Source organism: Wyeomyia smithii, chromosome 1 (genome assembly GCF_029784165.1).
Source record: "Wyeomyia smithii strain HCP4-BCI-WySm-NY-G18 chromosome 1, ASM2978416v1, whole genome shotgun sequence".
Taxonomy (NCBI): domain Eukaryota; kingdom Metazoa; phylum Arthropoda; class Insecta; order Diptera; family Culicidae; genus Wyeomyia; species Wyeomyia smithii.
The window spans coordinates 57983062-58009540 of NC_073694.1; the positions used below are offsets into that span (position 1 = coordinate 57983062).

Below are 26479 nucleotides of genomic sequence, written 5' to 3' on the forward strand. Positions count from 1 at the left end.
GCATTTTTGTGCTCTTACCAAAACTACTAATTTGACAAGGTTTTTATGTGTGTTTATGTGTATATATATATAGCTACAACATTTGTCTTACTTCGACTTGACGCTTTTGATTAATAAAGCTTTTCCGCTCTCTCTCTTCTCTCTCATTTTTCTCCTCTTTGAATGCCTATAAACTACCAAATTGTCTACGGAGTAATTGTAGTTCTTGTCACATAAAGTTAAGCTGATTTGTTTGTGAAATCGAGTTACAAGCTGGGCTTGGTATAAGTAATTTTGGGTTTTTTGTTAATCAATAATGTAATAGTTGTCTTGTCCAGCCGAAGGAATTCGCTTGGGCGGCTTATCCTACGTGTATATGCACTCTCGCTAAGCGGAGGCCGACAGGAACCTTTTTTCCGACAGCTTTCTTTAATCGAAACTGTCGCCTCTTCTCTTTTCCATTCTTTTTCTCTCTAGTGTTTTTCATTGTACAGCAGGTAAATGTATAGATATTTTGGTAGCAGTAGCAGCAGCAGAATTAACCACTTCCTCCCAAACCAACTTGCGCTTGCTGCCGCAGACCCGCCGCCTGCAGGTCACATTCCGAGTGTAACTTAAATTTAATACAGGATGTAACATAGCACCAAAATTATGTTTCAGCATTATTCCTCTTTGCTAGAGTGGCGTTTTGCTACTGCTGCTGCCCGCGTTTGACTTGATGCAGTTACGGGTGATCCGTCAGGGTTCCATCCTGCCCAATTACTTCGTAGAATTCGTGTACCCTACCTTGCAATTGATTAGAAATCGATGTCCTGCACATCTGTCGGTGTGGTGGAACTGTTTTTGGGATTAATGCAGGGCTGCTGCAGGTGCTGCTGCTGAGACACGAAGGTTGCCGTCGCCGATGCAATGTGGAGCGATTCCGGCAACCGGCGCATCTGCTCCTGGAACAGAGCCTCCATTTTGTCCATGCATTCACAGATGAACTCCTGTAAGAAAATAAAAAGAGAAAGTCATATAGTCTTACTCGGCAACAAGTTGTTCGCTGTTTTTTATTTCTACTTAAAATTTGCAATGAATATCAATCAACTGACATGGGATTTTCCTGTCTGCCAGACAGGCGACAGCTTCCCATAGCATTTGTGATTCTTTCGCACATGTGGCGTACCATTGAGAGATCGAAAAAAAAATCGTCGTCCGAGGCAACATGTGAGAATTCCCGCAATTTGCACACAAACCGGTGCCTGGTAGCGAATAAAACAAGCAAAAAACTTTGACGTTCGCTTAAGACGAACCCCAGAATCATCTGTTTCAGTTACCAGTTTACCAGAGCCGAGTGGGTCGCGTTTTCATTCATAAAATTGTCAGTCGCGCGCGGATTTATTGAATCCTGCGGATATCGCACCGAATGAAGAAAAGGAAGACAACATTGAAAAACCGTCGAAAGAAACAAGAAACAATCCGTCTGAGACTTTTATAGGGCTTCTTCCTGTGCCGAGCGCAGCGTAGCACGCAGCCAAGGGGGTCTCGGTTTCTAGTTGGGTTACTTTTTTTCTGTTTTTTCCTGCAGCAGAGCAAACGTCATCATCCGAGAGTTCTGTGCGTTAAAAATAAATCTGAATTTTCACAAGGCCACCAACAGGTGGCCAACACATGCGGCGAGCTAGCGCTGTCATAAATCAGCGGGAAGCTTCAGCTGTGTGTGAAATAGTGCTCTACTAAATGAGTGAAGGACCAAGAGCACAATTGGGTTTCTTCAATTATCAAACGACGTTGCTTTATCAGCACTATTAATGAGCATAAAGTATTTCTCAGTAATGATTAAAAGTTTGCTGATTTATTACGATCAAAGGATGTGATTTATGGAAGCTTTCTTATTATCTCAGGATACAAATAACGAATAGTTACCGTAACGGCACCCATATTTTATTCAATTTTAGCAGATTTTATGTCATTTATATTATTATTTACTCACATTTAATCTGGTTAAGTTTTGTTTAAGTTTATTTTTGCCATTTTATATATTTTATGTCGACCGACATTAACATTACGCTTACCTGTTCGACTCCGGTCAGGTCGGTAAAACCTGTTCACTAGATAGGTGATTGACTTGCCGCTGCGCAGGTCCCATTTGAGTCCGCTCAGCGAGGTCGCAATACTGGAGGCCGCCACCGTGCTGGCTGTGTAATTGGAAAAGTAATGTTCTGCAAAAAAAAAGAAAGACAGGAAGAGATTAGTCACATGTCGCGCAATACTAATTGGGGACTTTTTGTTTTCGGGGGTATTCGAGGAACTATACGAAAGGAAACGACAAGCAAATGATTGGCAACGAATCGTAACGTTCCGCGGGAGAATTTTTACTACAACTGCACCAGTAGTAAACGTTCATGTAGTAGCTGCTGTTGTAGGAAGAGTTTTATATCCGGTCTTTCCGGATGTGCGGCGGCTGTTCGCCACTCGGTGGAAGGAATTTTTGTAGCTGAATCATAACGCAGCCTCCGCCCGATGTGGAGATGATGATGGAAACAAAAACAAAAATCCGTGTTGGGCGAGAAATAATGAATGAAATCTAAATTACTGGAGCGGATGTCGTAATGACACCCTCCCTCTGGTAACCATATATGTTCTCGCGCGTTCCAACGCGAGACGCAACGCCAAACAAAGAAAGGCGCAGAAATGCAATTTCGGTGCATTATCGTCGGCTCGGAACGGACGGGAAGGAGTGAGTTTGGCTGGGTTTCTTTCAAGAGGACCGGACGTCGGCCCGACAGGGTGAGCTCAAAGCTACTTCCCCGTACGGCTGGTTTGTTCTTGTGCACAGATGATAGCCTTTGCAAGGAAACGAGCGAAAAAAAAAACGACCCCCGCCTGCGACTAGTGGGCGGCAGCGGCAAGCGCGGGAATGCGGCGGAATCAAAAGGCAATAAATTTGCATCAAATTTACAATATATGCAGTTTTTGCTCACTTGACAACCGTTCGTCTGTCAGTCATTTCGAAAGGGTTTCACGCATCTAGACACACGCGCTTCTTCAGTATCCTGTACTGATTCATCAGTGAATTACTGCCGGAATTTGAAGATTTTCTCGAAATTTCACGATCCCCGAAAAAAAGAAGATCACTTTGTAACCTTCGTGGCATTCGAGCTGCGGGCACAATCGCAGACAGACGATCTAAACTCGCTCGCTTATCTCTCGCCTGAAATACTGTACACTGGGCTAAGTGAGATAAATTAGGAAGTCCCATCGAGTTGGTCCCCTGGTGCCAAATTATCGCTGAGCGAAGAAAAAAAAACAGAGATGGCACGCCGCAGCATCGTTCGCCACTATCTAAATCACAAACATCTGGTCCTCAATCATTCATCCTGAGCGCTTTTTATTTCGGTGACCGCTCACTAACGTTTTTACACCCCGAGTTATTCCTGCCGCAACATGACTTGGAAGCTAAGGCTGTTGAACTTTACGGTGATGATCTCACCCCAATGCTGCTACTTCTGCTGCGATGTTGTCTTTCATGAATATGTACGACTAATGAGAATCCGTCTCAGGATCAAACAAACAGCAACTGGAATATTGAGATTGGAATTTTCACCCTAAAATATAAATCAAATAGCAGCTTGAAGTGTCCGTTAAAAGTCCATTCCTCTGTGTTTTTAATAATTTGTGACTTTTTGTCCCACTGTTCCACTTTGTTCTCCCCGATTTCAACCGATTCACGAACTTTTTAACTATCTATCATAGGTTCTCTATTGGATTGGGATCAAGTAACGGCATATAATCAGTTTAGTTATCTTGCGTGTGGTAGTCAAGCAGTTTCCAGGATCTTAGCGTAAATGTACTGGTCTATTGTCGACATTATCCAGCAAATTGGACCAATCTCGTAACAGAAGAAGCATCCCCAGACCATGATATTTTCTTCCGTATGAGCTCAACTGATCCCCGAATCCTCGATGCTCTTTTAAACTAATCTATACTGGACAACCGTTCAGTGTGCTTGTCAATCTTTGTAAAATGTTTTCGCGGACATTAAGTTGCCAGACAAGGTTTCGAGTCACTGAGAGCATTGACAACAAAAGTTTTTTATCTTTCGAGAAAAGCTCATCGAGGTATTCTACTTTCGCCCCTGGCCCTGATGGTATTCCTTCTTGCTTCCTGAAGAATTGTAAAGCTGTGTTCATACACCCACTAAGCTAGCTATTTAATTTGTCGCTCCGACGATGTGTTTTCCCTACTAGCAAGGAAATTATCGATTATGTCCGCTGTGCACAAAAACGGTGACAAAGGTGCAGAATTACAGAGGCATCACTTCTCTCTGAGCTTGCTTAAAAGTATTATGATGCACTTTTCACTAACTGCAAGTATTACATCTCTATCGATCCTCCAAAACGTTCTACTGCTACCAACCACGTACAATTCACTGCAACATGTCTACAAAATATGACCGGAGGCTCCCAAATCGATGCTGTTAACACTGATTAGAACGGTGCATTTGACAGGGTCGACCATGGAATCCTGCTCGCTCAAATGGAGAAACTTGGAATAGCTCCTGCTCTCGTACAACGGCAAATCGCGCACTCTGCGTAAAGATTGGATCAGAGCATTCTGATCATATTTCAAATTTTTCAGGCGTTGCTCAAGGCAGTAATTTAGGACCACTGCTCTTTGCATTGAATATAAATGACATATCTCTTATATTGCCAGACAATCGCAAAAGTGTTTTTTTGGAGACGGTGTTAAGTTGTTCAAGATAATACGAAACACTATAGACTGTCTCGAACTCCAGCGACTAGACGACCTTTTTCTCCAGTGGTGCTCCAATAATCTTTTGACAGTTAGTTGGATACTGTGTTAATGTTGGGTGATTGGTTTTATTTCCGTGGTAACCTCGGAGTTTAATGATCCACTGTGCCACTTGCTTATACTATTCCCTCTGTTCTTGAGACTAGCAGCTTTAAGGTATGGAAATACTGCAGTTAAGATGGTTTTGATCCACGGGCTGTGTTTGTGTTTGAAATTCTTTCTGGTGAATCCGATGCCCCGATCTGTATGCTACGGAAAGGCTATTAGGGCGAAGAATCTTCCTTTCGCTACCGCATCGCACTGCGTCATCTGGGCAACACGATTGCATCCGTTCTATGTTAGCTAGCATCAACGTCGTAGCAGATTTAGTCGATTGCAACATCTCGGTATCAACGTTCGAGCAAATTCTCCGTAGACGAAAAGCTTAAATGTTTTTAAAGTGCGTTTAATCGTTTGTGAATATCAACAATAAAGTGATCAAAAGAAGCTCATTTTCAAGACCTGGGACGAGATTTTGATTAAGGTTTTATTTCCCATCATTTTTTACCTACACAATTGTGTGGGTTCGGTCGAAGAGGGTTATAATTTTATCACCTAAAAACCTTTTGAGCCGAATCTAGAAAACTATTTAAAACAGTAAAATGGGTAAAATATACACTGGATTCTCTTTTTGCACGGTCTTTTTTACACGGATTGCTTCCCTCCATTACTCAAGAACGGTACAAGATATCGACCTCATTTCAATCACGTTTATCACGGGGCTTATTACAGATGTCATCTCACGGTGAGAACGAAGTGAAAAAATCTCACGGTGAAAAAGACGCGTGCAAATCAAATGGGAATCATTTTCACCGTGCCAATTACGGTTGTCATCTCACCGTGAAGTGACTCCCGTAATAAGCCCCCATATATCAGTTTTTGAAAAAAAAAATCACAGTTTTTGGTGTAAATACTAAAAATTTAAATTATTCATTTTGGTCTCTAGATTTACCACTATCATAATCAAACGAGGTTCAAACATTTCGGGAAGATTTTCTTCGTTATATTAGCAACTCAAAAAAGTCTTTTTTTTCGCGGGTTTCTTGAAAAAAAAAAGATATCAATTATCCCATTTCTTCTAAAACAAATGATAAACAAACTGTAATTCGGGAAAAATTGTGTACAAACGTAGCGAACGCTCATGGGGAGTCCACCTTCACTTTTTGTATGTGAACTTTTTCTGGCAAACTTGGAAAATTAATTTAAAAAACAAGCACGTATTTGAACGATACATTTGTATTTCTAGGTCTTCGGCTCAAACTTGCAATCGTTTACTTTAAAACTAAAACCTAACCACAGAATTTCTTAAGGCCTTAGGGCTTCTAACCACTTCTTTCAACAATAAAATGGCTAGTTTAAGCACAGACTTCGACCAGTCAAAACATGTATGCAAACGATGCATTAATGCTTTCCCTAGGACGGTCGCCGAATGTTATACCTAATTAACCGAATTTTTTGGATTATATAAGAGCGTGCTTCGGCTCAAACGTCATTTTACCAGCGGACGGTGCGACAGACGGTCACATCTTAGCGGTTGCTATCATTGTCGGCAAGCACTTGGGGGGCTATATAAGAGTCTGCTTTTGACTCAAACATCTTTCCATTAGCGGCACAGTGGCACGAAAGCTAGAAATCGTGAACTTTTTTCGTTTAGATCTATTTAAGCTGTTGTGATTTTGGATTTTTTGGTATTTTGGCATGCAGTCTTTTTTGTAAAATTGAAACAGAAGTTTGTCTAATGTCCTACGTTTCGGCTGAGTGTATTCGGCCTTCTTTCGGGAATAGGAAAATTGCACATCGATCATTTGCTCAAACTTGAAGATATAAAAAAGGAGTGAAAAAGAATATTTTTCACAAGCTTTATTACAGAGTATTTTTTTTTTAAATATTAAGTAAAATTAAATGAAAATATTTCTACAGCCTATTGTCTTAGGTAAAGTTGTAGATAGTAATTTTGTTCTTCAAAAAATATACACAGATCAGAAAAATCTTTATTTTTCTTGAAAAATTTCACCTTTTTTTATTTCTCCAAGTTCAAACAACTATCAACGTTCAGCTAACAACATCAGATTTCTGGAATGTTTTTAAAGATATTTAACTTATTTTTTTGTGATGTTTTCTTGATTTTCTTCCGAAAAATAAAAAATACCGAGACGAAAAACAAGGAAAATCTTTAATAAAAGTTTGTATGCAAGTTACGACATTTGTAACCTGCACTCAAAGAATTGTTGGAAAATGATATTTTATTATTATTATTTTTATTCATATCGCTTGCCCTTTGACGTCACTCTCGTTGTCACTGGACTTGATTGTTGTTAAATTAGGCATATACGCTGTCGAAGAAATAATGAAAAAAAATGTATTAACTTAACAGCTTGAATTTCTTTTTTCCTTTCAAATTTTCAAGAATTTGTAGGGGAGGGTGACTTAAAATCAGGGGCGACTCGTCCATAGGTGCAACCCGTGCATTGCACACGCGGACGCCAGGCAAAAAATATATTTCAGACGCAAATTTATATCAATATTTTATTGGTTATCAGTTTCACTTTCAAATAGTAGCGACAAGAATGACTTGCGTGATTACGCGGACATGATTGTGATTACTTCCTTAAATTGCGATTTTCAGAATTTGTAGTTGAACAGGCAGATTCAAAAGCCACGCGTCGCCCCTGCTTAAAATAAAAATAAAATGGCGGCCTTAGTCGTAACTCAAAAAAATACTAATAGCATAAAATGAAACCCTTAAACCCATGAGAACATCTGTGCAAAGTTTCAGCCAAATGAAAAATGACAAAAAAAAATGGGAAATTGTTTGTGAAATTTCTAGAGAACAAATTTTTGAAACATTTTTTCATAGTAAAGAGGTTAAATTCGATTATAGTTCAACCAATCGCCTGTCCACAATGATGCAATCCAAGCACTTCCCCCTAAAGTATACAAACGATTTGATTTTGTAACACATTTGCTCGTTGGTGCTGTTGCTTTGTTCGCTCGAGTGCACAACGACACGCCCACCAGAAGTATATCTGTCGTTAGTCACATACAAAAGCTAGTCTTCATCGTTAGGAAAAAGATGATTTATTGAAAACCGGAGCGACCAATAGCGAGCTGACTTGCCGCAGCGCAGCAGGCGACGATTTTATGTTTATATGATTTTTGCTGCAACACATATGCTCATTTGTTTACAGCACTCCGTAGCGAACGGCGGCTTGTTTTTTAGTACATCAAATTCATTCAATTCGCTAGAACGTTGCTAATAGTGATAAAAACTTTAAAATCTCACTTTTCTTCTTAGTGTTCATTTTCTGACCGCAGACGGCAAAAGCAACGATCAAAAAGGTTTTAATATCTCCATCATTTCTTCGTCTTTATGTTTATACACTGGAGTCTTTTTTACGCTGGTTATTTTTTAGCGTTTTTCAAACGCGATATTGTTTCAATAACGCGGTTTATTTCTACGCGATTTGGAAGCTTATTTGTACGCGGTATTAAATAAGTTTAATATAAGTAAATCTAATCTAATCTTTTAAACGCGGTAAAATCAGACGCGTAAAAAAAGACCCCAGTGTACTGTGTTTGAGACAATATTATATTGTGACACACCACACCAATGGCATTTTTTTACATATTTCATAAAATTACATAAAATTCAGCATTGCTTCAAGAACGTGTTTGTGGCCTTGAAAAAAGTCAATTGTATCCTGTACCTGGCAGGAGGAACGAAACAAACCACTTTGAGCTTGTGTTTTTCGTAACGGCTTTAGCTGCCGCTTGTCCGTGGACCGCTTGTGTCCTCGATGCCATCTTTATGGCGAGATTGTTGACGGTCGAACAGTTGACGGACTAATGCACTTCGCGCGCAACGTTTGTCTTTAAACCTAAAAAAACAGCGCGCAGCGCAGCCTAACCTTTTTTTAACTTTCCTTCATAATACCATGTGAGTGACCCCGCCCACTTGTCGCTTTAACAACAGTGGCAGAACTAAACCGACGAAAAATAAGCGAGAATAGAAAAAAAGAAAAAAAGGCGGCTTCCGGTTTCTAGGAAGCTATAAACGCTCAAGTATTGGTTTTTCCGTCGGCCGGATGATACCTACTAGGTGAAAAATGATGTCTAAGAGAATGATTGTGACAAGAAAAATGTGCAAGTAAATGTTTCTATTTCAAGTTCATATTTTTCTCATACTGTAGACAAAATTCCCCACTGTTGTTTCTATCGATAACTATGTCGGCCAATTGGTAGAGAAGACTATAGGGATATGGTACCGTTAAGTATGAAAAAAATTTAACCTCAATTTTGTTTCAGTGCAAAAACTTTTGAAAAAAAAAGTTTATTTTATAAAAAAATTTTGGGATCTCACAGTAATGAACAAACAATTCTTAAAAACTAAAGCCCTTTCCAAAAAGATGTCTAATTTTTTTGAGTCTTCAGTATGTAAAAGTTGCTTGCATTGCTGATGTCACCAAACTCACAAAATTTTACTTAAACTTGATTGGGGCGACTGGGTAAATTGATACGAAAGCCCCTTTAAACAAACGCGCTGGGCCAGGATCCCCGAGGGAGGAGTAATTTTTCCCACAAGACCTACCAGACGTTCAAGCAGGCCCAGATCAGGTTATCATGGTGTTCCCGAAATTCCACCTTTAATCATCGTTAACGTCTTATCCGCTAGCCCTGAGAACAGCAGCAGCGTGTGGTAGGGTGGTTCTCCAGCCCATAAACGCAACTGGTCGCACCCACGTGAGGCCGTCTCGGTCACCCCATCCTCGACGAAACGACGATGCTATTAAATTTTTCGCGGGCAACTCCAAAGAGATGTTGATAAATGTTTGAATGGATTGCGAAAGGGCGAACGCTCCTGTCTTCTCCTTGGTCGCCGCTGCTCAACTGCTTTCTGCTCCGTTTGGTGGTAGGCAGCAGGACGCGGGATAGCTTCAGGGTTTCGTGAAACGCCGCCACATCCATCGAACCGAACACGGAGGACTGCACACTCGTACTGATTCCAGGACCGGGAGGATTTCGACCTTTTGGGTGCAGCAAGCGGTGCGCCGGTGTGTGTTCAGGCGGCCGAAAGGATCCCGCCGGCCGATGGACGGCCGAAAAACGCCAAAAATCCATTTTTGGAGCTTTATTATTATTACCCGATTTCGTTCTGTTATCGATCTTCGTGGATCTGAGGCGCGATCGGTTCGAAAACTTAGAGGAGGATCCCACCCGGAAAGCTGGGATTTCTGCTCTTCGGCTGGCCGGCCCAAGCGATGGGTAAAATTTATTGACGCCATCCAGTGTTGCTTCACAACCCCCTTCCACTCCCCGTTTCCATCGGGGGTTCGATTCGATTGCCGATGCGTTTCGATGGTTAATGATTTTCATTGCTCCATTCCAGCCGTCCGTTCGTGACTGGTGCTGTGATAATTTTGTCGCCATTTTGGTAATTTATGTTTTCCAATTCGTGCAGAATTAATGTCTTAATTGGCCTTTGACAAGTGAGCTGTCATATTGCCATTTTCTATGGCGCTTGCGGCGCCGACCGATCACTAGGAATAAGGTTCGTTTCCAATGTTCACGAATCGCTCTCTCGAAGCAGACAGAGGAATTTTTGCTCCACAGAAATGACGAACTGATTTCCTGTTTTTCCTTCGAAACCTGATACGGAAACTGCAATCTGGTTCCCCAAAACGAAAACTTGCTATCATTGACGATGTGCAATTCTCCGCCCCAGACATTGAACGGACTTGAATGACGACCACCGATGAGGAATGTATTTACATTTAAAACGATTCGCGTGTGTTTCGAGCGTTTTTTGCTCTCGTCAGGACTAATGAAGTTCCTCGAGAAGGGCCCGATTTGTCGTGTTAAGAAAAGGTACGCTGCCCGGTGCAAGTCTACAGAAATTATGCGAATATTCCCAGCATGGAGTGCCGCACAGTACTTGTCTCCATCGCCATCCATTGTCAGTAAAGTGGAGATTATTATCACCAAACAAAAATTAATATGACCAACTTCTAAATCGGGACCGCGAAGGAGCCGCACCAGTGCAAATGCACGCAGCTGTATTTTTAATTGCGCGGCTCTCTCAGGTCCGTTTTTTCACCAAGAACAGCAATATGGACTTGCAGGAAGCGTCCGAGGAATTCGCTCTACCAAAGGACGATGAATGCAGACTCACCCGCCGCACTTACAATACACGGTGATTAATTATTGTTGACACAATTTCAGGCTCAGTTCTACTCGAACAGAACATCACAACCCGCGGCAGGTTGATGGCACGACCTTTAAAAGGGATGAGAGTGTGTTTTTTGGTATGGTAGTTGGAATAATTTACACTCTTAATTACGTGCGTGATGTGAAGAAAACGAAACAGCGTTTGGCAATTGATGGGAACACACTTGGCTCCGCCATTGCGGTAAAAACCTGATTTTCTGTGGCCGTGGCTGCCAGACCACTTTGCTAATTAGTCGATTTCAAATTACCATCAGCCTCCACTTGGTGCAACAATGTTGCTACTTTTTGGGATTTCCGAGGTTGACTTCAATGTTTAAAATTTAAAACACATTTCAGTTTTAGTCATCGTAACTTGTCATTAGCGAAATTTCTTCATTTATTAACCTTAAAGGAGAATACTTTCCTGATGTTTGGTTGAACTTCATAATCAGTTTTTGGCTCTCGACTTGTACGAAGAATTAGATCTATCAATTTTTGTTGATGAAAATTTGATTATGTTGAGCACCTGTTTGCTTATCAAAATCGCTACCAGCTCGAAGCAGATAACAATTTCCCACACTCCGTAGAGTCCTTCGAAATGAACCGGCTTGGCAAAACAGGAACTGCTGACAACAATCGGTGCAATGCTGCGTGCACTGTCCGATATGGCAAAGTCATTGGTTTACAAGCATAAAGACACCACCAGCAAAACTACGAAAACAAAACAAAAAAAAAACAACCTACGTTCAACTTATCAATTACAGATCTGTCGCTTTAGTTGGCCTGCGTCCGATGACTACTAATCAGTTTCAGACCTGATCGGATGGCATCAATTACCCGCTTCGGTGTTTCCATTTACGAACTCGTGCGCTGCTCGATTGGAAACGAACCTTAAATTCCGCACTCGCTTCTCAGACAGTGGCGAAAGGTCGGTCCTGAGGGGTCACACGACTGCAGCAGCAGCGTCGGAATCGGGGGCTGCGCGGCGGCGACGACGACGACTACAGCGGCTCGTTTGGTGGTCAATCGGTTTGCTCGTACTGACCCCTTGCGGCCATTTATTAGCAGTAAATCATATTCCTGTGGTCGATGGATTTGCCCGTGCCTGTGCGCACACACATAAACACTGTGCAGCAGCAGGGTTATCCTTTCGCATCTTTTGCCATCAGCCGGTCACAGTACACGGATCGACCGGGGCGACCAGAAGGAATTCCGCGAACAAGCCGTAGGATAGGAGAAGGGTAAAAAAGGGAGCAAAAGAAATAATGATTCAAAATGTGAGCATTTGAACGCGCGGAGGAGCCTTTTAAATCACAACGCATCGAGAGCGTGCAAAGGAGCGTAACTACAAAGCGACGACGAAGATAGGGACTCCTCCGTGGGCCCATGGATATAGTAAGAGTAGGCAAGGGAGGAAGGAATGTGCTGCCCGAAAACAAAAATGCGAAACGACCACCAAAACGACGAATGCGCAGACACAAATGCGGAAAATGAGCAACTACCAACTAAGAGAGGTCCCCGCGTTTGCCGATCGAGGAAATTGCGGCGGCATGAATGGCTGTTGTTAACTCGGTTTCAGAGTCTACGGGGGGGGGGGGGGTATGGTGGACGAACGGGAAACGACCGTGTTGTGGTATTTTTTTCTTTCTTTTCTCTTGCCGGCACTTGATCCTTAAGCGTTTGATTGAACGCAGCTCATACTTTAGCAATGTGTGTTTTCCCCCCAAAGAAAATGAACAGAACGGGAAACTTAAGCGTATTGTCGCTTGCCCATCAAAAGTATGTGCGCTCGATTTTACGACCTGCGACGACGGCGGCCGGTGTACGTATGTATATCCTCATCCGTGCGTGCGTGTGTGTGATTCGCGGTTATGGTATGGTGCCCTTACGGGCAAATCTCAAAGCGTGAGAAACATTTCCGCGCGCGGTGTTAAAACCCACAAAATCATATGCGCCGTTCTTTCGTCGTCGTCGCCGTCGCTCCCGAAGGAACGAGCCCAAAGGAGAACACGCAGAAGGCGAGGAACGAATCCACCTCTCGGCTTCGGGGGCGACAGTGGCGTTGGCGGCCTGCGCAGCCACATCAGGACATTGAATAAAAATGTTTATTTATGTTGGTTTAAAAAATAAATAAAAATCGCACACGGCGTGCAGTAATATAATGACGGCTAGACGCCCTTTTTGCGGTCAAGTGTAACAGATTTGGGGACATAAAACGACGACGAACCGGGCTCGGGTGTTGCAACTTGCCGCCACCGCCACCGGCGTTGCAGCAGCTGCTAGACATTCGGCGCTGCGGAGAAGTGATTCATTCTTAACCTTTTAGTTGGGATGAAACTTAAACTGAAGTGCATTTTCAAAGGATGAAAGGCATAATATGTTGGGCAGAGTTTGTAGAATAACAATTTATTCGACCGGTGCACAGTAGTCCAAGTAAGGCAAAAAGTTGAACTTAATTCCATAGCGCCTTTCACCTTCATCCTAGCGTTATAGTGCCTTCGGAACAATTGTTTATATAAATGACCCACATAATCGCAAATTGTCGAAAAATATGAAAAGTTTACTATAATAATATTAAAAAAAAGCAATTTATGTGTTCAGAGACAGAAGAATGGTTGATTCAGGAAAGTTGTAGAAGATTTCAAAATACGAAAATTTGTTGAACAAATGAAAATCCTATCTTCATGGGGTACAAAATTAGTTGGGTACAAAATTTTAAAGTACATGTATATGGAACTTACTTAAAATTTATTTGTTTGTACCTAACTTTTGTTAGTTGCATTTTACATGAAAGTGTTGTTTGGAGAAATTTTTAGGGCACACAAAACACACTTTTTTGCCAAAGACCATCATTTCCAGGCCTTTTCCTTACAAAGTTATAGCATTTTTAGGCTTATTTATTCGATAACTTCAAGAACGTATAGGTTAAAAAGGGGCAAGTCGAATCATGATGTCAATACTTTCCCTTGAAGTTAAGCTGAAGTACTATAAACTCTTGTAGGTTCCATTTGTTTCTATCGATCAGCATGTGTTACAGGAGATTTTCATGTATCAAAAATACTAACTTTCTTTTGTTGAGAGATAGAAAAATGGTTTATTTGGCAAAATTTTAGAACGTGCGAAAATATAAAACTTTTTTTTTTTTTTTTATTCTCGCTTATTTTCCGTCGGTCTAGTTCCGCCACTGTTGTGGCCAATCACCGACGACCAGGGAGGCGACTCCACACCCAGGACCCTAACTCACGACCCGTTTATTAACGGACCGGCGCCAACGGCTTTACTTTCTCATGCGATGGAAGGCGTGATCCCAGAGATTTTTCGCCTCAGAAAATCTCCCGGTGCCGGCTAGGATTGAATCTAGACCAGTTGGGTTGGTTGTGAGTGGATCACGCCACCTCACAACCATCGACACCTATGTCGGCGGTGGGATTCGAACCCAGGCGTCGAGCGTGGTTGGCGGAGACGTTACCAACCACACTAGGCCCCCGCTCATAATATAAAACTTTGCTGAACAAACAAAATTCTTATTTTCATTAGGTACAGAGTTACAAAGTATTTTATATAAAAGTGGTTTAAAAGTTAGTTTTTGTACTTAACTTTGATTAGTTACATTTTACAAGAGAACGTGGTTCTAAAAAAAGCATACAAAACAAACGTTTTTGTTGAAGACCACACATCTCCAGGACTTTTCCTTACAAAGTTATTCCATATTTTAGATTACTTTTTCGATAATTTTTTAAACAAGGGGCTTGTAGAATCATGATGTCAATACTTTTTTTCAAAGTTTAGATCGAGTACTCAAAACTGTGATATGTTCCATTAGTCCCAAATTCTCCCACTGTTTATTCTATACGTTGTAAATTTATAAACGTAGAAGCGACAAATCCGACGACCTATTACTTGGGCAATTTGTTCGTGCTTTAGGGTAATGTCTGTTTTCCTTTCTGTCGACTAGTGTTATAGCTTTTTAACCATTCCTGTGAATTTAGGTGCTCAACTTAGTCCCATCTTTCTGGCAGAGCTCGAATACCGTAATGATAAAAGTTCCAGTCTTTGGAGGCTAATCACGAATCAAGCCATTTTCAGATGTGTTCATATGAGCAAAACTGCACACCATGAGCCATCAAAACAAACAAGTGATAATCGGACGGCGCAATATCCGGAAAACATGGTGGAAAAAGTAGGACTTCCAATTAGAGCGTTGCTATATAAGTTACAACGAGTTTGACAGTATGAGGCCGAACGTTGTCGTGCAGTAGAATCACTTTTTCGTGCTTCTGCTTGTATTTTGGCTGTTTTTCGCGCAATTTTCGGCCTAATCGCATTCACTGAAGTCAAAACCGTTCCCCAGCGGTGGTTTTGATCGCTTTCAATAGCTCATAATAAATAACATCGATGTGGTTCCACTAAATACACAGCATAATCTTTGAAGCATGTATATTCGGCCGAGCCGACGACATAGAAGCATCCCTATGACTTCTTTGTGTCGGTGTTATGAATCCATTTTTAAAGAAAATCCTTCCTTTTTTACCACTGGAGGAGTCAAATGCGAAAAAAACGATGCTCAACGTCCATTGGTTTGAAATCATAAGGAACCTATGTTTCTTGTTCAGATTTATTCTCAAAGTATGCAATCGCTAGGAAATGGCTTAGCAAAGCAAGCTGTTCCTGCATTTGGCACGGATTCTCACCGTCCAAGTCCTCCATAGTCGTCAACTTCGAAATTGCCGTCTTTAAAGCAACGAAACCAGTCATAGTACATTGTTCCACTTAGAGCAGCATTTCCGAAAACTTTTTTCCAAGTCTCGATGCACTTTAGCCGCCGTTTTCTTTAAATGAAATTAGAAAAGTAGCGCTCCCCGCAAATGAGGATTATTTGGCACATAATCAGACATATTCACGCAACAAAAAGTTCATGACGCGACCAAAAGAAAAATCACTAAATCGTCAAAATGGTTTGTTTTAGCGTATTTCTTAGCTTTGCTCATCACGTTGCAAAAATCGACCAGCACTTACTGGTCGTAAACGAGAACATAGTTGCATTTATTATGTAATTGAAAAAAAAAATTAAAAAAAAATTCGAAAAAAAAAAATTTAAAATATTTCAAGCTAAACTCAGATTCAATTAAATTTGAGATGATTTGAATTGGGATTGGATTTGAATCGGATTCGGTCTGGATTTCGATTGACTTCAGATTGGAAAAAGGATGATCTTTGAATTGAACATAGATTAAATTTCAATTCGGCTTAAATTAGGGTAAGGATTGCATTCGGAGCTGAATTTGATTCGGATTAAACTGGCATTGGATTTGGATAATACATAGATAATTTAAATAGCAATTGGATTTCATTGGATGGGTGGAATTTGTAAAAAATTTGGATAAAATTTGGATTGGATTTAGATTGGATTTTAATTAGATTTATATTGGTTTTGGAAATCCGATTTAGATAAGGATTTGATTCGAAATTGGATCCAATTTACAATGAACTATTATTGGATTTGAATTGAATGTGGATTCGACTCGTATTGGATTTACAAGGAACTTAGATTATATTAGCATCGTATGTTGATAGGATTTGATTGGATTTGAACTAAATTTGTATAGATTAAGCTGGAGCTTTAATTGGATTTTAACTGGATTACGACTGAGTTTGGAATAGGATTCGATTTGTTTCGATTTGGATTGAATTAGTATTGGTTTTGGATTGGTTTTACAAGGAATTTGGATTACCTTAGGATTGGATTTAAATTGAACTTTAGATTTGGATTAGATTTGAATTAAATATGATGGAATTGAAATTGGAAATGACTTGGATTACGATTGGATTTGAATTGAGCTAGTATTATATTTGGAATGAATAAGGATTGGAATTGGATGTAGATGGAATCAGAATTAGCTTTGAATTCACGGTGTTCCAAATACCGTTATTATAAAATAAAATACGCCATCAAAACTGTTTATGCCAGTTGGTTTGTATTGCTGTCCTGCACTTCTGGGCCAAATTTGAAAATCATCGTTGGACTAATTTTTGAGTTAAGCCCTTCTAAAGTTTTAGGGAGGATTTCTCCTACAAATATACTTAAACAACACTTCCAAAACGAACATTAATCATAGTAGGACTGGTTTTACAGGTAACATATGCCCTCGACGACGAACATTTGAGCTGTATCAAGACTATCAGACAATTGTTTGGATTAAAGAACCCCGGGTAAAATGCAAAAATTGCCATTTTACCCGGGGCCTGAACCAAAAACATTTTTTGACACCTCAGTTTACTGGAATTTCAAAGCTACGTAGCGCACCTAAAAGCAACATCAACATCAGCAGGTTCGGTGACACCTGTCAGTTCTTGAAAAGGTCTATAGTGAATCCACAGATAAACAGACGTGTCACTCAATAATGATTTCTTTGTCCAATCCGTTTTTACGAAGTATAAAGTATAACGTTGCGAACGAGGACGAGGATTCTCAAGGTTTTTTTTTCGAAGAGGTATATCTGTTCGTCTGTGGTAAATCTATCAATATTATTTGTTATGTATATTCGTGGATATATTTGGGAAATAGCTATGTTTTTTCGAACAATGCACGAACTTCGTTTTAGAAACAGGAGCAGAATCGAATGAAAAACATGTTGTGTAATTTTTTTTTTTCATTAATGTTTAGTTATTAGACATGATGAATGGAGCATATACGTACATTAAAGTAGCACACAAATCCTTTCAACATTGAAATGTATATGTAACTAGACAAAGAGGTAAAACTCACGTTTTATGAGATCAATGTCGAAAAATTTCTTTATTCATTGCCACGAATACTTCATATTTCATGACCTTTTATTTTAATTGAACCTTTTTGGTCTATTATGTACATATTATGAGCAATTTGTATAAGTTGACACCTCATTTTTTAATCTTTTCTATGATATTCGAGGTTTGAGGCAACCAACTGATTTTTTGCAAATTTTGGAACGGGTCTTTGAGGCATCGTTTGCAACCAAAAGCTAAAAAAATGAATTGTGCCAATCATTAATTCAACTAACGATATATGCACCCTGTTTCACGATAACTTGGGAGCGATAAAAATCCTTCATACCTCAAAAGGAAAGGAATAATTATTCTTATAATAAATCTTCGAGAAACCATCTAACGTGAACAGGTATATTTTTTATAACTGTTCGTATTAAGCCATCAAGATATAAAGTTTCCATTGGTCTAGTTTTTGAATTCCAGTGTGAACTGAGGTTCAAATGATGTTTTATTTGTTTAGATTGACAAATGGCTATTTTATCCGAGGTTTTTTGACTCGGAAATTTTCCCAATGGTCCTAAAAAAGCTCAAATCTTCCAGAAAGGTCGTCAATGGGCATATGTTGTCTGCAAAACAATACCTACTATGATTAATGTTCGTTTTGGAAGGGTTTTTTAAGTATATTTGTAGGAGAAATCCTCCCTAAAACTTTAAAAGGACTTAACTCAAAAATTAGTCCAACGATGATTTTCAAATTTGGCCCAGAAGTGCAGGACAGCAATACAAACCAACTGGCATAAACAGTTTTGATGGCGTATTTTATTTTATAATAACGGTATTTGAAACACCGTGAATTGGATTACGGTTGGATGTGGAATGAACTAGCATTGGATTTGGAATAAACGTGGATTGAAATTGAATTTGTATGGGATGCGCATTAAATTTACAAGAGACTTGGATTATATTAGGAGAGAATTTTTATTGAATTTAGGTTGGATTTGAACTAAATTTGTACAAATTTGCATTGGATTTAACCCTCTAGTGCCCAGTGCCGCCTTTGGACGGGCTTCAGTCAAACCATTAAAAAGCTTCAATAAATACTTAAGGAATGTATATAAAATTCATAGTGATTTTACCGAAGCTCGTCTAAAAATTAACTTGGGCGCTAGAGGGTTAAATACTATTTGGATGGAGTTTGAATAGGATCCGAATCGGATTACGATTGGATTTAAAATAAGATTCGATTTGTATTAACATTGGATTTGGAATTCGTTTCGAGTTGAATTGGGGTTGGATTAAATATGGATTGGAATGGGATTTGTATTCGGATTGGATTCGGATAGGATTTGCAAGGAACTTTGATTGCATTAGGATGAAACTTGAATTATATTTGTAGAGATTTAGATTTGAATTGAATCGAAATTGTATGGAATAGGAATTGAATTTGAATTGGATTACAATTGGATTTGAATTTAACTAGTATTGGATTTGGGAAAAAAAGATTGGAATTGGATTTGTATTAAATTCGAATTAAATTTACATGGAACTTGGATTGCATTGGAGTTGGATTTTGATGGGATTTGAATTGGATTTGAAATAAATTTGCATGGATTTGGATGGAGTTGAAACTGGATTTAAACTGGACTAAGATTGGACTTGGAATATGATTTGGCAATGTGTGGCAATATGTGTATTTGGCAATATGTGTATTGGCATCGGATTCGGAATTGGTTTCGCTTAGATTGAACTAGTATTGGATTTAGATTAAATTTGAATTCGAATGAGATTTGTATTAGTTTCGGATAGAATTTGCAAGGGTCTTGGATTACATTAGGATATGATTTTGATTGGATGTTGGTTGAATTTGAACTAAATTTTTATAGATTTGTATTGGATTTGAATCGGATTTGGATAGAATTTGAATTGGATTTGAACTTGATTACGATTGGATTTAAAATAGAATTCGATTTGTATTAAAATTGGATTCGAAACTTGTTTCGATTGGGATTGTCTAGTTATAGAAGATTTTCGAACGTAGGACCTTTAGTCTATAATGGATTGCCAGATATCATGAAAGGAGCTTCCTCGATTCATGCCTTCAAGCGGCAATTGAAAATTCCCATCAAGGGCAATGCTAGAAATTTCATGTTTCATTAACGGTCTCTGATATAATCATGAAACCATCCAACTAAAACAGTAATATCAAATAACACTTAGTCTTAAGCTAGAGCAATCCCTTTAAAAGAACTTTAAGTTCAGTAGGGTAAGTTCGAAATTGTTATATCATTATGTAATAACCTGAAATAAATTGATTTGAATGAAAAAATAAGTTTCGGATTCGGATTGAATTTGGAATGGAATGGGATTTGTACTTGATTAGATTTGCAAGGAACTTGGATTATATTGGGATTGGATTTGGATTAAATTTGTATAGATTTGGATTAGGTTTAAATTGAAAACGGATGGAATTGGAATTGGATATGAATTGGGTTACGATTGGAGTTTGATTGAACTGAAATAGGATTTGAATTAAATAAGTATTGGAATGGGATTTGTATTGGATTCGGGTCTGGATCTGCAAGGAACTTGAATGACGTTAGGATCAGACTTGGATTAGATTTTAATTAAATTTGTATGGATTTGGTGTATACCACAATAGATCAAACAATAGTCGCAGTGGTTCAGTCTTCTACAAGGTAAATGGATTTGGAGTGGATTTGAATCGAATTTGGATGAAATTCGAATTGGGTTTGAATTGAATTACAATTGGATTTGGATTAAACCAGAATATTAGATTTGGAAAAAAGGGATTGAAATTGGATTTGTATTGAATTCGGATTGGATTTACAAGAACTTTGGATTATCTTAGGATTGGATTTTGAATGAATATGACTAAATTTGTATGGATTCGTATTGAATTTGGATATGAACTGGATTACGATTGGATTTGGAATAGGATTCGATTTGTACAACATTTGCATTAAATATAGATTGGAATAGGATTTTTATTTGATTTTATTTGTATAAATTTGAATTAGATTTAGATGGAATTAGAATTGGATGAGGATTGAGCTTGACACAATTATGTGAGGTCGGTCGAAAGGGTTAAATATAAATTGGAATTGGATTTGTATTAGATTCTGGGAATCGAATTTGCATTGCATTTGGATGGGATTTAAATTGGATTTGGATAGGGTTTGAACTGGATTACGATTGGATTTGGAATAGGATTCGATTGCTAATACAGCATTGGATTCGGAATCGGTTTCGATTTGGATTGAATTGATATTGGATTTGAATAAGCATTGAATCGATATGGATTAGATTTGTAAAGAAATTTGGATTCGATTTAGATCGGATTTAGAATTACTTCGGATTGGATTTGGATTGAATCCGGATTGAATATGGGTTAGTTTTGGATTATTTTCAATTAGATATTATTTTGATTTGAATTGAATTGATATTGGATTTGGATTGAATATAAATTGAATTGAATTGGACTTGAAACTGGATTGGATATGGACTGGATTGGGACTAGTTTTATATTGTATTTTTATTGGATTTGAATCGGAATAGATTTGGATTGGTTATAGATTGAACTTGGATTGGATTTGGAATGGGATTTGCAATCTCGGGAAATACCCTTCACTGGGATGCCCGGATCCCGATCCCGGGAATAAAAATATTGATTCCCGGGATTCCGGGAATCAATATTTCTAAACTGACGTCATCGAACTGTATAGCAGCATTAAAGCGGCCATTTTATGAAGCCAATATTTGCTTGAAATAACAACCAGGCTTTGTTGATAGACTGTATGGCGACTGTAGCTTTAGTAGAATCTTAGTAGAACCAGGCCATTCGATGTCAGAAAGGACTTGAACATGGGTTTGTTCTTAGGCTCCCTACCGGATCCCCTTCCTTTACGTTGAAATCTACAATACCTTTGCGTGACTTCCTCTTAACAAAAATAAATCCCCCTTATCAATAAAACTGGCCAGAAAGACGCACGACGAAACTTCTCCAGGGAATTATAACTGGTGATATTTGGCAGGAGGACCGAGGCTCGGTATAGTAGAACAGTAGGCGTGTAAAAGGAAAGGGTAACATCACATTACACACAAGCATCGATTAAAAAATAATAAGCATGCCACTCCTCAATAGCGATATTGCTAATAATGAAAGTGCGGGATACAGTAGACACCCGGGCATATCTCACAATAGATCAACGATTCTGGTCGCACTAAGGAAGTCTATACAGGAAAAAAAAATTATACGACGCCTGATATCCAACTATTTGCTTCAATTACACTGATCAACACAGCCCTAGAGCTCAAACTAGAAAAAAAATGAAAGATTACAGGTTTTTGGCCATTCTCGTAAATTTTGGTGCTCTCAGCCACTAACATTTTTCAGAGACTCAAATAAGTTTTGTGTAACATAACGTGGAAGCGACGAGCAACTACTATGCGAGCTCTCTCGTAAATTGACGTAAGTCTTGGTTTATGGTTGCTATATTTAGAGTTGGAACCTAATAATAGAATTGTCAAGTTATTCACTTAATACGGTTAATTTTATCTATGATCAATGTAGAAAAATATGATAAAAAATTTTAAACCCGTAAATCAATTCGATCTGAAATAAATAATTCAATAGCGCAAAGTAAGTGCAATTTGCGTGATTGATTGTGGGTCGTAGCCGCGATATCAACATAGAAATCATCGTTACACGGAAGTTACGTAGGCATTTAAATTGCCCTAAAACTGAAATATTTGCAACAAAACCGATCGCGATTTTTTTTTTGTAAACTTGAATAGCGAATTGATAACAAAATTAAAACGATTGTTACCTTTTAAACATGAACGTAATTTAAATTTTTAATTCGCAAAACAATTCCATTTCATTTCCGGATCCCGGGAGATCCCGGAAAATGAGGTTTTTCATTTTCGTTTTCCGGGAAATCGGTTCCCGTGAATATTTCAAACCTTGAAATGAGTTTTGCATTGGAATTGGATTCCGATTGAATTTGGATTTGAATTGAATTTGGATTGTACTTAGATGGGATTCAAAATGAATTAAATTAGGTTTATATAGGATGTTGACTTGGGTTTACAGTTGAAAGGGATTAAGTTTAGATTTGCAATAAGTTTGTATCAAATTAAACATCGATACGACTTAAACAAAAATAGAAATAAAATCTTCAAATTTCAAATAAACAAATAATGTAATAAAATTTAACTCGAATCGGGAATCGCAAGATTTAAATTCTGAACCACCAAAAATGTAAACGTTTTGTTCATCACCGTCTAAATGACTTTCGAGAATAAAAACACACTTCTCCATTATCAACTTTGGGCAGCGTAATGACCACTCAAACCGGAAAGGAAAGGTCGCCCATAAAAATTTCAATATTATGCACCGATCAAAGGCGACATTCTTTTCGCCCAATCTGATCCTCGCCGGGCTCACAGCTGAGCCGACAACAAATGCAGTGAATTCCCAACTGGTTGGAATTTTAATTAAGCTAATTAGCTAAACGGCTGATTGCGCGGCTGCTCCTGTTGTCCTGTACAAACGTCGTCCCCTCCATCATTGATGGCAAGGATTGAAAGCGAAATAAAGTCATCAGCCGCGGTTAAGTGCGACAAAAGAGCGACACGGTGAGAATCCATTGACAAACGTCCCCGTTCAAGGCTGACCTGATGGCACATCATCCATTGCTATCAATATTCAGCAAATGTTCGAAAATAGCCCCACCGCGATAAAATACAGGAAACACCAAATAAATTATGTAGATTGAAGTGCGAAGCTGTTCGGAACTGGAGGCGCGCGGTGGACCTGCGACGCAGGTTTCACTTTTAAAGTGCTCGGGGATGAGACACCACACATGTGTATGTCCGAAACGAGCCACGCGGAAGGTTGTCGAAGTCGAAGAGAGATGAAGATCCTAGCTGAATTTCGGTGGCAGCGAAATAAGAAGAAACCGCTCGCTCGGATGTGGAACACAAAAATATCGCGCCGATAAATAGAAGCATTCAAATCATCTTCTTCTGGTGGTGGCGAGGGCCAGATCGAGTACCGTGCCCTCCTGCCACTTACGGCCATTCCGCGGTAAATTCCACCCAGAAGGAACCTGAAATTCGGGTAGGGAGGTCGCGGCGGATGTCGAAGATGAAGACGATAACGTCTTCGGAAGGCAGACGACGCCACTTGTGCTTGTGCTAATCGGTCGACGGTCCGTCAGCTGAAGTGGTCAGAATGGTTCTCCTCTGTCGGATGCTTAGATATAGAATAGAGACACGCACAGCATACTTGTGTTAGTGTGCGAATACGTGTTCTATGGACAAAAGAAGTAAAAAAGGAAACTTTTTTTGTCCAAATAGGGGTGTGGGGAATTCGAGCTATTTGGAACTTGTTGTTGCTATCTACGACTTACGGGAAGGCATTATTCGGTTTTGCTGATGTCATGTGGCCATTCACAGGCTAGATGTGGTCGTTATTCAAGCACAGTTCAAATCGAAGCCGACAGGATGTTGAGAGGATAATTTAGCTCCACTGCGGGAACGTTTAGATCCAGCAACTAGTTGAATCGTGTTTTTTTATGTTGGTTGCTGTTGTTGTTGGTGGAGCTCACAATACCCAAAACTATGATTGCTCGGCTGTCAATACGTTCATTACCGAGCTCATAAACATTCATAATTATCGTAATGGTGCGATGGTCGGAAACACATCAAAAACCGGTACGCGAAAAGCCGCCCCGAAGTCAGCATTCCATGTGAAAAAAAAACATAACAAATGGGATGACGCTGCTCGACTCTAAAAGAGCTTATACTGGCCTGGCCGCAGGACTCTTGACGCAGCGCCTCCTATAAAATTACCTACTCCTTGCGCACCACCGTCGAGATGCGAGATGCGAAGGGCCATCATTCACCACCGTCAAAAGAGGGAATATGAAAATTTGAAAATAATAACGAATATAATGAACAACGAGCTTTTTCGGGTGTTTTGCTCTGATCCGTTCCCGAAATGGGCCCAACGGGCGGGCGGTGTATACATACCACACCATTTGCCCTGTCCGGAATCAGGAGGCAATTTTCGGCGCCGGCGCAAATTGGTCTGGCTGCTTTAGGAGGCGGTGGGCCTCACGGCACCGTACATCGACAAATCGTCCGCGGCCCGGTCCGAAGTGGAACGGAAACATTCGTTTAAAAGCATCGTGCTGCAATCAAGCGCTAAAGAGCTACTAACTTTTTTCGGCTGTTCGCACCAGCGAAGAATGACTGCGCTTTCTGTGTCCAATGTTTCCGCGGTTGGAACCTCAAAATTTCACTCTGGAAAGTAGTGCTCATTTCCCGTGTAAATACCGGTAAACGCTGTACATCGTTTGAATGAAGCGATTTACCGGAAGATCCCATAGCTTTGGATAGTTTCCATAAAGCCCACCCCGTTGTCCGATCAAGAATTTCGGTCAGCACCTTGTCGAAAGATTCCAGTTACCAGTGATTCTGAATTGTCACTGAGTTGAGCCTTATTGCTTACTCCGCCAGCGAGCGCAACTGCAATATAGGGGTACTGGGGGTAAGCCCGGCCCCCTAAGGAAAACGATTCTTTAGTAGCACTCGATGGCGAATATTATTATATTTCTTTCACAGAATCATTGCTCAGTTTGTTTTCTACGAGATATGAAGGTTTTTAGTACTTTCAAACTGTTATTTTACAAGGAATAGTGAAGTTTTGAAACTAAGATAAAAACGACGTTTAGCAATCAGTGCGGGGGAAACCGGCACCCCTTGGGGGTAACACCGGCACCTAAGTTTGTTCACGAATTTACTCGAATTAACTGAACCAATTTGAACTCGGAAACCGCCAAATGAGAGATCTTACATTTCTGTATGTTACTGTTGAATTTGGTTGTTGTCGGTTAGCTGGTTCTGGGGAGATTGCCGGAACAAGTTCCGGTGAACATTATTTATAAACAATAAAAGAATTGGATACTCGGCAAGCTTATCATGTGACACTTTCAATCATATTATCTCTAGTTTAACCAAACCAGGATCACATTGACCACACCGGAGCATATTCCAAATACCACCGGGAATGCGGTCAGTTTTGTGACTTCATCTAGTACATTTGACACCTCTAATATCCCTTGGAATCATTCATAAATCACAGAAGACATCCGTTTCCGCGATTAAATAATTTATTTAGCAGCGAAACGTCGGTAATAGATAAGAGATATGTGTCAGTAACATCCAACTAGCCTCAGACCATGTCGGGCTTACCCCTTTCACTGGGTGACGGTGTTACCCCGACAGCACACATTTTTTTAAAAAGAGTATTTCTACAAATTTATCGCTTCAATTTACCTCAGATCGAATTCTTGTGATTGCTGACAATACAGGCAATAAATTGTAGAACAACGAAAAATTATTTCAGTCTTTTCAAATGAATAAAAGCTTAAGTTCCACTCACGAAAAATTACATCCGTTTACGCATCAGCTGCAGTAGCGTATGTTTTTTCTATTATTTTTACGTTTGACGTTTCTCGGTGGCTTTGATGTGTCTTAAAATGTCTAAAATATTAAATACCAACACTTCACATATTCCAAAACACAGTTAATTAGCGTTTTCTAGTAAAATCCTTGGGGTGACGGTCTTACCCTCAGTGCCGGGCTTACCCCCAGTACCCCTAACAGACAATTAACATGTCAACAC

General features: G+C 39.6%; 1 protein-coding gene across 1 annotated transcript in view; it reads right to left on the reverse strand.

Annotated features, from left to right (window-relative positions):
* Window positions 1-57: 57 nt before the first annotated feature.
* Window positions 58-26479, reverse strand: part of LOC129717111 (G1/S-specific cyclin-D2) — a 168986-nt gene continuing 142564 nt past the window's right edge. Inside the window, 3 exon segments of the mRNA XM_055666957.1 lie at window positions 58-968; window positions 2037-2063; window positions 2065-2183. Coding sequence (XP_055522932.1) covers window positions 777-968; window positions 2037-2063; window positions 2065-2183 — 338 coding nt within the window. The 3' untranslated portion in view covers window positions 58-776.